This window comes from Urocitellus parryii, chromosome 14 (genome assembly GCF_045843805.1).
Source record: "Urocitellus parryii isolate mUroPar1 chromosome 14, mUroPar1.hap1, whole genome shotgun sequence".
NCBI classification, from domain to species: domain Eukaryota; kingdom Metazoa; phylum Chordata; class Mammalia; order Rodentia; family Sciuridae; genus Urocitellus; species Urocitellus parryii.
The window spans coordinates 60456521-60471392 of record NC_135544.1 but is presented as its reverse complement, the minus strand read 5'-3'; the positions used below and the strand labels follow the sequence as shown (position 1 = coordinate 60471392).

At 45.7% G+C, this 14872-nt stretch overlaps 1 protein-coding gene across 1 annotated transcript in view; it reads left to right on the top strand.

The window, feature by feature from the left end:
- Csmd1 (CUB and Sushi multiple domains 1) overlaps positions 1-14872 on the top strand; it is a 1139207-nt gene that overhangs the window by 935780 nt on the left and 188555 nt on the right. Inside the window, exons 29-32 of the mRNA XM_077792480.1 lie at positions 1120-1307; positions 6113-6307; positions 10804-10920; positions 14080-14193. Of these exons, the coding sequence (XP_077648606.1) occupies positions 1120-1307; positions 6113-6307; positions 10804-10920; positions 14080-14193 (614 nt within the window). The remainder of the gene's footprint in view (positions 1-1119; positions 1308-6112; positions 6308-10803; positions 10921-14079; positions 14194-14872) is intronic.

Sequence of the window (14872 nt, the reverse complement as noted above, 5' to 3'; positions counted from 1 at the left end):
TCTGACTTCACTGAACTTGCAAATAAACAGACAAAGAAAGCAGGTACAGCTTGCTGCCGACACTGTGTTCAGGGCCTCCCACTGGCAGGAGTGAAGTGCAGCCCAGACCTGCAGGGGCGGTGAGATGCAGGGCAGGGCAGAGCCCTGCTGTTCCCAGACCTCTGTGCTTCAGGAAGAAGCCCATGATGTGGGAGGGACTTCCTGTCCTGGCTCTTTCCTGGACTCTACAGACAAAAGAGAGCCCTGTGACATGACCACAGAGAAACCCTGGCGTCTCTGTCTCAGATACCAGAAATTCCTGTGACAGGATAGTGGTTGAATTAAGTCCTGGATGTGAGAGGAGAGGAGAAGGGCAGGCTGGCCAGCGTGATGACCCGCCCCCAGTGGCTCCTCCTGGTTGGCTGATTGAGTCCAACCAGCTCGTAACACCTGGCCAGCCTCAGACTCCCAGCCTGTGCCAGGCTCACCCCACCGCAGCCTGCCCTGGACACTTCAGTGAAAGCCTGCTCCCTACGCCAGTCTGTGGGGACAGGCTGTATGTCGGCTTTGGAGAAGGGGAGAGTCCAAACCGAGAACAGGGTCTGGGAGGCAGGAAGGGAGGGAGAGCCAGAGCTGGACTAGTCGGGCTTGACCCTTGATACCTGAATGTTCACACTCTGCCCTGGTGGGACTGTCAAGATTGGCCCATTTGTCTAAGGAAAGAGAGACAATTACATTTTTTAAAATTAAACAAAAAGCAGTTTCAAAACTGTAAAAGTATATAGTAATGCCAAAGATATATTCACATAAAAACCAAATATTAGTAGGAATTCACTCCTCTGAGCCTACTTCTTTCAAATCACATCTCCTGAGCCAATTCAGGACACGGGCAAGGGTGTCACACCAAGGTTACTATGTTGTGTTTCTCTTAGCCATCTTCAAAATTGTACAAAATACCAAGAGTATTCAACACCATTGGAAATGCCATTTTAACATTTTGGCTCATTATTACATGTTGCTTTTTGGTTTCCCTAATTACTAAAATTATTATACAAAATCAAACAAAGACGCCTGGTCCTCTCCTGGAAGACAAGGTGTCCTCGTCTGGGGACCAAGTGTAACCAGGTTCTGTCGTTTCAGTTTCAACATGGAGCCCAGCTACGACTTCCTGCATGTCTACGAGGGTGAGGACTCCAACAGTCCTCTCATCGGAAGCTTCCAGGGCTCTCAAGCCCCGGACAGGATCGAGAGCAGTGGGAACAGCCTTTTCCTGGCATTTCGGAGCGATGCTTCTGTGGGCCTGTCCGGGTTTGCCATTGAGTTCAAAGGTACGAGGTGGGCTGAACTGGCGGGGTGCTGGCCTGTGTCCGACTTGGTTTGGTTGTGCACTTTCCTCACGAGGTCTTCATATCTGTCCAGCCTGTGCTGTCAACGTGTCCCTCCTCTGTCCCCTCTCTAGTGGGACAAAATTCCAGAGACACGTTTCTGCCTGGGCTGAGAGAAACCAAGATGGGAAAGTATTTTCCAAGTTCACAGCTGTTTAAAAATAAATGATGGTTTACATCTTCAGTAATTTGATGATGTTATCAGCAGATATCTTCTGATGGGTTTCTTAGGGATGACTCAATCTTACTACATCATGTTATCACAGTTTCATCTCAGCTCCTTTCACTGTGACCAGCCGCTGCCTGCCTGGTCTTGCCCGGGGCTTCTGGTTTTGTGAGGAGCCCTGGCCCTGGGCAGGGCAGTGTGCTCTGGCTGGGGGGTCAGTGGCCCACTTTTGGTCCACCTTGGCATGACATCCACCTTCACTGAGCATTTTACCTTTGAACCCATGAAAAAAACTTTATTTTTTCCAGTCTATTTCTCATGTAAACAAAGAAAATGTGAGGTATGATGCAAAGAATTAGAGAAGACAATTTGCTCAAATATTAGTTTATCATACTGCTTTATCAAAAATTTAATAGAAATATTTATTAAAACTTCTTGAATTCCATTCATAGGTGGAATTATAAAGGAAAACAGGATATATTTCAATTCTGTTACTTCTTTAATGGGTTTATTTTTTTCATGATTTTAAATATAAAATTAATCTATTTTCCCAAAAACATAAAAATCTTATAAGTCTTCATTAAAATGTACAATAAAAAATTACAGGATTTAGCAATCAGAGGAGGGCTTGTGCCTTTCAAATAGAAACTGTCATTTTTAGGAACTACTGTGACACCACTCATTTCCCACACCGTCAGAAAGTTCTCGTGTTAACAGGAATTCTCTGAAACGTACCTCACCAGGTGTGTCTGTTCTACTGTAGCCCAAAACAAAGCAAAACCAAGGAGCAAGACAAACCTGCATCCAGTGCCAGAATGCATGCTGCTCCCTGCTCAGACGCCTGCTCTTCTCCCAGGCATTCCTAGGGAAGTTGGTCGAGGGCTGAAGGGGAAATGGCCCATGAGAACATACATGCAACCTTCTGAGGGGTTCTTGGGTAAGCAGCTCAGCCACCTGAGAGAGGGCTGTAGCTCTTAGTGTTTAAAAGGTTCTTCTATAGAGTCCAAGAAAAACAAATCCTGGGAAAGCAATGCCAGTGCTACCTCACCAGCCAAGAGCGTTACTGCCATCCGAAGGCAGGCGGGACCCAGGGCACAGGGCAGCGGCTCACAGGGTCACTAGAGGGACCCGGCATGCTCCATCCACTTGGCCCCCAGAGCAGGAAGATGCACAAGTGTTCCTAAGCAGAGCAGACAAGGACAGCAGCAGGACACTCATGTTATGAGGTCATCCAATTAGGAAACGTGGCATGTGGTAAGCAGAGAGGGCCAGTGATTTATCACCGGGGTCCTGAACTGACAGCTACGTAAAAGGAACCAAAAGATGAGATGCCACTATTTGAAAGAAAGCCACTATCAGATCTGGAAATCACAGGCACAAAGTGGCAAGCTGTGTAAGTGAAGCTTCACCAAACAGCCAGCCAAGCTACAGGAGATTTACAGCAAAATATGATCAAATGGATGAAAAGGCTGTGGATACATACTGATGGACAGGCACTGAACACTTTCACTCTTTTCAAGGAGAAAAAAATGTAACCAAGATTAATACTTGTAATCACTAGATGCTCAGCGAACCTTTTGTTGGGTAACGGATCAAACAACAGGAATAGGGAATGGCTTTTACCTGCGTAGAGTTGTATTTTTTCCTCCCTTAATTTCTTAAAGGTTCTATGTTTTTCATGGCATTTAAGGCTGCTAATAAGAATCATGAACATGTCAGCCACCATTGAAATGTACAAATAGGTTTTCAAGGAAGCGTTCAGAGAACGCTCGCCCCCACGTACCACTCTGTGCTTGGCAGGAGACTAACAACAAAACAGGTGTAAAAAAGTCAAATGGAGACAGGAGCCAAGTACAGAGGTAAAGTGGCAGAATAGCAGAAAGGCACCAAGCCCCTGGTTCAAGCTGCCAGCCTTATTTATATCAACAGGTCACCTTAAGTCACTGACATCAGTAGTGCATTATTGTTCAGGCAGGTTACAGAGCTAGCAACATTTGGCAGCTTATTCCTCAGTTACATATTACAGTTGCAATGTGAAATGTTGGGAGCCTTGTGTAGCTCTCAAGAAGTTACTGTTACATGGACAAGTTCAGGCTCAGCAGTGCTTGGTGACACATTGTGGTTGTCTATCCAGAGAGTTCCTTTATTCCCAGGAGCTGAGTGCCTGAGATCAAGGTGGAGGCTGATAAGACTCTAGCACAGAGCCTCCTCAAGCAGGGCACTGCCACAGCACCTAGGTATTACACATGTATTAGTTATCTTACTAGTTCCTGGAGAAAACTGCAGAACATTCCAAGTGCGGAAAACAGAGTGCCTGCCCCGCAACGCACCCCGGGAGTTTGCTCACAGAGGAACGCTGTACATTTCCACAGCCAGAACCCTTACAGTGAAGCCCATGGAGAAGCTTCACCACTGTGTCTGCATCATGGACCCAAATATGCAAATAAGCTACACGTTGTTACATGTCAGAAATCACTGCAATAGATGGAATATTTAGCATGTTTAAAAGATGAAAATAAGAGATTGAGTGAACCATTGCAGTGAAATCTCTATTTGGCCGATGTTAAAATACAACCACAGACACTGAATGAACCCAGCCAGGCAGCCCTCTTTGGCTTCCTGCAGGGCTTTCCAAGGTGTGGGAATGTTGTTTTCTGTTCTCCTCCACTGCACAATGTCCACTCCTAGGAGGTGTGCTGGGCAGCCTCCCAAGCTACATTAGTACTACTCTGTGCACACCTGCGACAGGTTGTAGTGTAGACTTGGTCCAAGATTCACGTGTGGAATTGCCGGGAACGGTGGAGAGTGATAGACCATCAATAAGAGGAAATAACAGAAGCAAATCAATATTGATCCTGGTAAAAAAAAAAAAAAAAAAAAGACTTTCACTCTTCCTTTACATTTCCCAGAGATGATTACATTTGTTGATTTTCTATAATGAATAAAGGGATTGCTGTTCATGGATTTTTACAGAGAATAAGATTGACAAACCAAGAGGAAAAGAGCTAAAACACTCATTCTGTCTACTTTGAAGTTACCCTCGAGCCTAACCTGATAATAATCTCATTATTCCCACACACATCCTCTCTCTGCCCCAGAGATTTTCATGACTTGAAGTTAGAAAGCGAAGTGTGACTTCTATCTTGGCACTGAAAGGCCAGTCAGGCTGCACTCCCTGGGCTACTAGCCTCACTGGGAACTTGACAAGGGCATGAAGAACGTGCCTTTGCACACCAACAAAAGCTGTTCAAATGCTAAAATCACATGGACACATATATGTTGATTTAGTGACATCTTGGATGGTCTGTTGAAATATAGTTTAAAATCTTGTGACAACTAGAAGATAACTGAAGTGGCCTGCAGGGCTAAGGTCTGAGATGTTTGGGGTGGACATTTGGCAATGCCCATGATCAGCTGCGATTGTCGGTGCCTATTGAGCGTCCGTGTAAGCGGGTCTCTCCATGGCGTTTCTGCCTTAGCCTGTCTCTGGGGTTGATGGCACGCATGCCCCGGGTGCCCTTTCCTCATTCCCTGTCTCCACTGCCCTGTCCCCTTGTCCTTCCCTGGTGGTGCCACTGCTCAATGTCTCACTCAGAGGCTCCAAGTTGGACAGGTCTCTGCAGGGTGCTTGGTGGGAGTCAACCTGGATTTGCGAACTTCAGATCCCAGCAGCCAGCCCTCACCTCGCCGAGGTGTGCTGAAGACGACCATGGGGCGTTTAACCACCCAGTCAACAGGTGATAACGGACCTCAAGAAGGCTCAGCAGTTTCCACAGTTAAGATGAAGCCGTGGGTGGTGATTGCAGGCCAGACTCCACGTTTGACCGTCACCAGTCAGGAAATGTATTTTTCTTGCTGCAATGGACAGTTTCCTGTTAGGACTAACAGTGCAGAGAGCAACAGAGGAATCCAGACATCCTTCTGGGCTTGGGTTCAACATCTCCATCATCATGAGCAGAAAGTGCTCTTGACTCCGTGGATGATGCCATTTTCCTTTTGGGAAACCCAGTTTTCCCATCTCTTCCTACACGTGTGGGGTGATTACATGTTGGTGCGACCTGTGTACGAAGGTCAGAAAACGAACCTCAACTTTTTCTGAATCAGTTTATGTGGTTCAGTACAAAAATCCACAGGCAAAAAAGGTGAATGTATAAAAAATATAAAACTGTATCTTTTTACCTAGATGAAAGTAATTTAATATCAATTCTGTAGTAAAATGTGATTTTAAAAAAGAATATAGTTTTGGGGCTGGGGTTGTGGCTCAGCAGTAGAGCTCTCGCCTCGTGCTGCGAGACCCTGGGTTTGATTCTCAGCACCACATAAAAATAAATAAGTCTAATAAAAGTATAGTGTCCAACAACAACTAAATTAAAAAAAGAATATAGTTTGCTAAAAAGGAATTTTCCTACTTTTAACTATGAGTAGGTCAAGTTAGTCATTAGGCAACCAATAAATATTTCTGAAAAAAATTCTTAGGCAGGGCATTGTGTGACCCCTAAACAAAATAAGCAAATGACGAACCAAAAGACACAGAAGAAGGGAGACAGCTCTCTCATGGAATGTGCTTTTGCTTCCTCTGCAGAGAAGCCCCGGGAAGCTTGTTTTGACCCTGGGAACATAATGAATGGAACGAGAATAGGAACGGACTTCAAACTGGGCTCCACTGTCACCTACCAGTGCGACTCTGGGTACAAGATTGTGGACCCCTCGTCCATCACGTGTGTGATCGGGGCCGACGGAAAGCCCTCCTGGGACCGCGTGCTGCCCTCCTGCAATGGTAGGTCTGGACGGGCTCTCCTGCAGAAGGCTGCGCTCTGCCTCACGGAGCCTCACCTAAATGGCTTCACGCTGCAGTGCTGTCCGTCCTCCGCCACAGAGGACGCTCAGCTGAGGGCCAGCAGCCGGCTCCTGACAGTCCTTGACGGCTCCATCTAGCCCACACATCAGCCGTCCCCAGGGATTGCCAGGAGGGGATTCTTTTCTCTTTTACTCAGGTATTTTGATACTTTAAACTTGCTTTTGTGTATTTTAGACCTGCTCCACACAAGAAGTACAAATTAGCATTTTCTAAGTGTTTCTATGTTTTTTTAGGTGTTTCTGGGTTAGCTGATTAGACAGATGGAGACGATCTAGAGAGGGACAGGGAAATGGAGGGCGGGCGAGGGGCAGAGAAAGAGATTTTTAAAAGACATACATCTTTGGAACAGATATGTCATTTCCCCCAAAGCATTTACTTTGTAATTACTTATTTAGAGATAAAATGAACAAAATCATCTTGTACAAATGAGATCAACCTTTAAGATGAATCAAAGCTAAACTCTAGTGGCAGAGGTCAGACAGCCCTGAGGGTGGCCTCCAGGGGCTGGCTGCTCTGCATCTCCTCCAGGTAGCTTCATCAGAGGCCTCTGGGCAAGACCTGCTCATGCTGTGGACACAGTCTGCAGGTGTTGATTAAGGAAATAGGGGCAGGGGTCCGGCGCAGTGTGGGGCACTTGCCTAGCACGCATGAGGCCCTGGGTTGCTTCTGTTAAGTAAATAAATAAAAGCCTAGAGGCCGAAGCACGTGGTCTCCCCATTACTTTAGGACATAATCTAAACCTGTGCAGGAGACCTATTTCCTCTAGTCAGCCTTGCAATTCCACTAGCATCCTCTCACCAGATAGGCATTTAAGAATTATGTTTGTAAAAAACCCAAACCAGCAAACACAGCCCGTCCTGTTCTGTTCTGCTGTCTGGTTCATCCATTGTCTTTCCGAGAGCCTCCACGAAGGCCCCGTGTCCACCAGCACCAGAGGCTGCGTGGAGTAAGAACTGAGTGCATGATGCTAAGGTCAAAGAAGACCTCAACAAGATGACCCTCCCCGTTCTTACCTGTGGACCACAGGGACGCCCTCCAGGGGTCAGGAGGTGGGTGAAGGCAAAGGTCCTGAGCGAGGGGGCATCCCGTGGCCCCTGCTGTGAGGGGCCTGCAGTGCACCCTCTGCTCCCCACCCTTCCTGGCTCCCAAGGAGGCTCCGTGTGCTCCCTGCTGAGCGTGGCACCCACTGGGACTCCCCAGGATTTTGCCTGTGGGGACGAGTGTTGGGGAGATAGCAGTAGAAGCGAAATGAAGGAAAGATCCTGGATTTTGTGAATTTTGCACACTGATAATATTAAGGGAATTTACTTTGTGCTAAATTCAAATGAAATTTTAATTTCCAGGCAAGGGTGGCAGGTTAGCAGAGGATAAAATGGGACCCGGAAGAACAGGGAAGTCCCCCTGGAGCCTCCGTCTGTGATCAGATGTTGAGGTAGAGGTCTCCTCTTTTTTCCAAGTCTGAAGTCCCGTGAGGTCTGGCCTGGTTTTTAGACATCGATGCTCATGAAACACAGAACTCAGACTTCTGCTCATGGTCTTCCACTTGCATCTAAATAAAACTCCATATTCCAAATCTTGAAAGCAGAGATTACGCCGCACCGTGTGTGGGATGGCTCATGGAGAGTGGGGCATTTTGCCCATCAGTCAGTACTAGTGGGTCACTCAGGCCAGCAATTATGCTTGGGGGCTTCTGCCACAGTTCAAACCTTTAGCAGTTTCTGTATTATAAGGCACAGCCAGTGAATTCTGCACCAGCTTGCATCAGATGCCTGGAACAATTTTTTCATGATGATATTATTGATGGCCCGTGGTTTTGTCCATTGAGGTTTGCTATGGAAGTGGAACTGAACTTGAAACAGCACAGAGCTCCTTTCTTGGTCAGGATGGCTCTCGTCTGCCAGAGTGGTCCCTGGTGTACTCAGCTGGACGAAATGGTCACTTCACATGGAAGATATACAGTTAACCAAATGGGTGGTTATGTTTCATTTGACCACCTGCCACGAATGCTGTGGCAATCTTTATTCACCTACAAAGCAGTTTAGCAGTTTAGTTATCAAACGAGACACACTCATTTATTTTTATTCTGTGCTCACATTAATATAGAGTAAGAGAAGGAGCAGGTCTGCTTCCTCCCTTAGCATAGGAAAAGAGACAGAATGGTTATTAAGAATCGACAAGCATTTTCTGCATGCTTTCTCAATTCCAGAAACTTTGTGGCCTGTGGGATGCATTCTTTAGTTGTGGTGATTTACGTCTCAGGGAGGATGTCAGGCACAAGTATATTTAGTGGTAAAAACAAACACCGTTTTTCTTCATTTCTTATTTGACTTTTTAGAACAGCAGTGCTCTTTTACTCAATCCTGGGACAAAGTGTTTGTAGCTGTACCTTAAGAACTACATCAGAAAGTGTTCTTCAGAAGAATAAACTTCTAATATCTAAAAATTTGGGCATCAAAATTTTGGCAAAGTGATTTTTTTCCATTTTCATTTACACATTTTCTCTAAAATTTGAAATAGGTTATTTATTACTCTTGAAGAGTGGTGGTTGCAAAATGATCTGCATGAGTGTTACATGCCTGGGCTAAAAGGAGATAAGTCTCCATTTTTTGTTTGTATTTATTTTCACAACTTTGGTCTATAAGCCTTTGAGAAAAAAGAAGAGATTTTCCTGAAATAGCCAGTTTGGATTCATGTGATGAGATGGAGATGACACTGAGTGGCACATCTACAGGGAGGAGGGGGCTCCCAACACTTCCCTGGGTGCCTTCAGCTTTGGAGGTATCTTCCACCCCAAAGTGAAAATGATCTTTTTCTATTTAAAACCATAAGACATCAATTTAGAATAATGAAGGCTTTCTGAATCCCAGCATTGGCATGGAGGTGTGCTGAGCTTGCTCAGGTCTCTACCAGCCTCTGGGGAAGAGACCAGTGCACACCGATGACTCGGCTGTTTTTCTTTGACTTCTAGAATAGTCTTAAAGCTTTCGAAGACACTGAAATACAAGGATTTGGGAAATTGGTGGAGAAACCATTAACTCTCTTGAAAATAATGAATGAGGTGTCTGAGCATTAGCAGTTGCATATTCTGAGTTTTATTAATGGTGGAGCATGTTCAGTTCATTAATAGGATTTAACTGTGCTGATTAACATTCAAAGGATTCAATGTGCTCTCATTTCTATTTTTTGAAAATTACCATATCAAGGAGAAGCGAGCTGTAGAAATATGGACTTCTGAACGGTCTGAGTCCTAGCCAGCCGAGGGGTGTGTAAGATGAAAAGAGAGTGGGCTGCAGGAGGCAGGTGTCAGGGTGGCAGGCTGGCAGCGGGCACTTCCATGCTGGCCCACTCTGCCACTGCACAGGCCAGGGCACACCAGCCCTCCACACCAAACAGGAGGAACAGAGGAGCTGGAGACTTGGAAACTGAGCACCAAGTGACTGTGCTTAGCTGGATGTCTTCTCTAGGGTGTCGATGCACCCACACACACACGCACACACACACACACACACACACACACATCCACACACATATCCACACACACACACAGATAAACCCCCCATGCAGATGCACCCACACACACACACACACACACACACAGATACATCCCCTCACACACAGATGTATACATTCACACAGACACCCATATGTACACATATACACACACACTGGCATACACACATACACAAATACGCACATGCACACACATATACACATGCATAATTCACACATCCATGTTGACACACAGTGATACCTAGATGCCCACAACCATTCACACCCATGTACACAGATACACAGAGATACATACATGTACACACTCCTACACTCATCATGTACACACAGAGGCACACCCACAGACACTGAGCTCTCTGTTGCTCAGCATCTTTCTTTCGGCCCCCGCTTTCTGGCTGTGTGTTCCTTGAGCTCTAAGGTGAACTTACAGAGACCCCAGAAGCATTCCCGAGTGCTACCCTTCAGCTGCGTGTATGAAATGCAAAGTTAAAACAAGCAGAGCCTGCAAAGGAAAACGTGCCATTCTCTGAGTTTCATGTGAAGGAAACTGAAATGATTCGTGTCTCTCATGGTGACAGGATGACTAGGATCAGCCGCCGTGTTTTGAGGAGCCTTTTAAAGGGATTAATTATCACTGTGGATCCGCCTGCTTTATTGTTACCACAGCAGTTTTCCTTAGTATTTGAACCTGTCTGTAACGGTCTTGAGACGCCAGTAGATCCCCTCTAAGGAGGCGTGTCTGTGTGGCCTGGCTCCCTTGGGTCTCCCTGCAGAGCAGGACCTGGGCGAGCGCTCGCTGCACTTTCCCCCCAGCAGCGTCTGCTCCCAGGACACCTTTGGGCTTCAGCTGTGTCGCTCACACTGTCCTGCATGTCACTCTATCACTCACACTGATCTCTTTCCAGCTCCATGCGGAGGCCAGTACACGGGATCCGAAGGGGTGGTCCTGTCACCAAACTACCCGCATAACTACACAGCTGGCCAGATATGCCTCTACTCCATAACCGTGCCCAAGGAATTTGGTAAGAAAGTACTTGGTTTTCAGTTCGTTGTCCTGTTTCTCACGCTTCTCTCAGGGCTCATTTTCCTGTCATTTGATAAATATCCAGCTCCTAACAGTGACATCATGCGGAGGTAGGGGTCGCAGCACAGGTGCAGACTCTCAGGTGCAGCCAGGTGTCCCTGAGCTCTTGACCAACGTGCTGCAGCTGTGTGTCCCCAGGAGTCTGACCCACAACCCCAGGACCTGGCCAGGCGGTTCCCAGTTTTTCTGAGGAATCACTCTCTCTGCTGGCTGCTTGCTTGGGCAAGGGAGGCCGCACAGCAGCCCTGCGGGGGGGCAGGACACTTGCGTCCCTGGGCACAGTGGGCAGGTCTGTTAGTGGGCAGGTGGGGCTGTGGTCTCCTCTTCACCTCAGCCTTGACCCTGCACTGAAGGGAAAGCTTCTTCATTCTCCCAAATGCTCCAATTCCTCCAGTTACTTTTCTCTTTCTACCTTTTATGCATACAAAGTGTCTTTATCTAATTGGAATACAGCAGTCAGTCTATGATTGCAGTTATTATGAATCATACCTCACATTGCAATGCAACAGTGATTTTGAACAGAAGAAAAGTCACATGCCCTATCCTGAATATTGATTATAAGGTCCCAACCTGAATAGTTCAGTAACACAAACATCCCACTCCATCAAATTAAAGCTTTAGTTTGGAGTGAAAGTGTTACATGAAATACTTAAGGAAAATCCCTACTAATTTTGACTTTTCTTACCCCTTACCTACTGTTTCCTGGGACATTAATTAACTGGTTCAGCAATTCCATATTTTGATAAGTGCCAGTGACAAATATGAATGAAGTACTGCCCGTGTCCTGATGTGCTCCGTGTGGGGTGTGCTCGGCAGGTGTGTGAACCAGGAGGTGACGTGATGCTGGCTGGGCAGGAAGGGCTGCCCACCTTGTGGTCAGCACAGGCTGCAAAGGGGAAGTGGCGTGTAGTATAGGTCCTCAGAGATGTCAGTGGTGTCTGTGTTCACCCCAAGCAGCCCCAGGCATCCTTTGTAAAACCAAAGAGGATCATGTTAACATCTTGATAAACATTTACCCACTCCTTTGCCTGCTCTGTGAAATGTATGTGTTGAAGTCTGGTGTTTCAGGCCCTGGAGATATGGGCTGCCACATTCTTCCCTGATCCACCATGTGACAGCCAATTCAAACTGTCACCTCCAAAGTCTCGCTCTTGATGGCCTACTTGTGAAACGATTTCCTTATAGTCCATCCTTAGGATACAGTAAAGAGGGGGGAGCTACCTTCTCACTGGTGAAGCACTGTTTGAGTCAGCTTTCCCATCACTGTGACCAAAACTCCTGATGAGAACAGAGTAGAGGAGAAGTTTGTTTGGCTCATGGCTTCAGAGATGCCGTTCATGGCCTAAAAACGCCCCAGCTCCAGGCACAAGATGCAGCAAACATCATGGTGGCAGGGCGTGGCCGGGAAAGCAGCTCTGCACACGGAAACAGAGAAACAGAGAGACTTCTTGCAGTGGCAAGTCCCAGGGACACCCTCCTCCGGCCACACCCCACCTCTCTGGCCACACCCTACCTGCCCACAGTTACCACCCAGTTAATGCTTCAAGTGGAGTAATCCATGATCAGGTCACACCTGTCATCATCTAATCATTTTACTTTTGAAAATTATCCTATAATCTGACACCCAAGCTTGGGGGGACACTGCGTACCTTCTTGGGAAATGTGAGCCTTACCCACTGCTGGACACAGCCCTCCTGCGGCCTGAGTCCCTGGAGCCCCTGCTGTGCACTTGGTCCCTTGTGCACTGTTCTCGCAGCAGATGACTTCCTGGACTGCACCTGCGTTGAGCCCCAGACTCTTAGGCTGGGCCCCGGAAGCCCTCAGAAGGAGTCCACCAGAGGGACTGTGGCTCCTCGTGTGTACTCCGCACCCCTGCTTGCTGCAGTCCTGCCACCACATCAGTGTCCTCTTCCTTCCTCTAAGTTCCTGCCATGAAGTGGATGTTTTGCTAAAGATTTCTTGAAAAAAAGTAGGAATTACATGTAGATGAATCACTTTTGTTCTGATTAAGACACCCAAGTATTCCACCACCAACATGATGAAAACAAAATTAATTTTGGAAATGGTGGGGCATGTGCTAGAAATGTAGGAAATCGTGACGTTCTCCCAGCTATAGCCTCTGAACCCCGAAATTGCGGAGCACCTCGCTGGGGGAACTGCCTCCTGTCCATAGGCTTCCTCTGTGCTACCTCCCAGGGAACTTAAAACTCTCCATTCACAAGGCATGTTACACATGTGTGCACACTCTTTACATACAGCACTCAAGTGCGTGTGTAGACAGAGACATGCATGCTCCTGCAGGTAGATAGCCTCTTGTGTGCTCACTATCACAGAACCTGGGCTCGCACAGCTAATGTGCCTCTCTACCCTTGCTCCAATGAGTTAGAATGACTGCCCAGCTTTCACATAAATAGGAAAAGGATGAGTTGTTATTGCTTGGAAATAGATGCTGAATCCCAGGATTTCCTAAATAGTTAAAGGCTGGCTATCACCAATTTGAATTCACAAATATAAATTAAATTTTTCACTGTATACTATGTATTTATGATATACTTGGAGAAGGAGTGGTCACACAACTTAACCTATAAGATAAATAAAATTGTGCTGAGGAATAACAATAAACAAGTTCTACATGTGCTTCTGAATCAAGGGTATGAACAAATTAATATGAATTTGATGGTGGGTTAACATAAGTTGTTAATATAGTAACTTTCTGGAATGAATTTTAAATTACTCAACAAATTACCATGCATTTTTATCTGTTTATTTTTTATTGAATAAAATGTCTCTGATTACAAAAAAATTAATGGGATGCCTTTATAGATGTTCTTCTACAATTTTAATTTTTTTTCTTTACTAAAAGAAAAAAATCCTCATTTAATGTTAAAATTACACAGAGAGCAGTAATTTCTCTCCTCTTATTAAGCACCAAAAAAACAAGATGTACAGTAAAATTGTTTTATCACTGAAAAAGTAAATTCCCATTTATGTTTTACAGTTCTGTTGAGGTAGTGGTGCCTGGGGGACCAGCCAGCGTCATCCATCCCGGCCTCTGTTCCCTTCTAAAGCATCTTTCCCTCCGCCCTTTGTTTTCCAGTGGTGTTCGGGCAGTTTGCCTACTTCCAGACAGCGCTGAACGACTTGGCAGAACTATTTGATGGAACCCACCCCCAGGCCAGACTTCTCAGTTCACTCTCGGGCTCTCATTCAGGTCAGATACTTTTACAATCCCATGAGACATCTGTGGTGACTGATTTTAAATTTGTCTATTTCTTTGTTTTGATGAATGAGAAATTTAATGATTGAATTTGCAGGTGTGTTTAGCAAAGTCTTTTTTTAGGTGTAAGCTTTCAGAAATGTCTTATCCTATTTAAAAAACACCCACCTTTATGTAAGATCATGGAACATGTAATATGTCCACATAAGAGGCAAATATCAGAAACTTAATGGGTTCTAAGTTGTGTCATGTATTTGTTTTCTGCTTCATAATCCTCTACCTGGAGTCAAGAGCTCTTCACAGTTTGTTCTAAATCATTTAAAACCTGAACTTGTGCCCAGGCAGAGAATATCCATAGATTCCAGTGTCCGTGGAGGGTTCCTGAAACCAGTCCCCTTCAACACCGAGGGTTGGCACAATTCTGCAGGATTAATTTATCACAGTCTATTTACCACACCCCTTACCAATGAGCCAGCCCCTTTATTTTCACTTCTGCTGTCTTTTCAGCATGTACTTGTTAAAATTGCTTAATCAGTCTCCAAGTAAAGGATGTATACACAGTCTCAAAACTACTAAGGTTAAGATTTAGTTATTTCCAGTTTTTCACTATTTCTTTTTTATCTTTACACTTTTAAATTTGTTCTAACTAGTTATACATGACAGTAGAATGCAT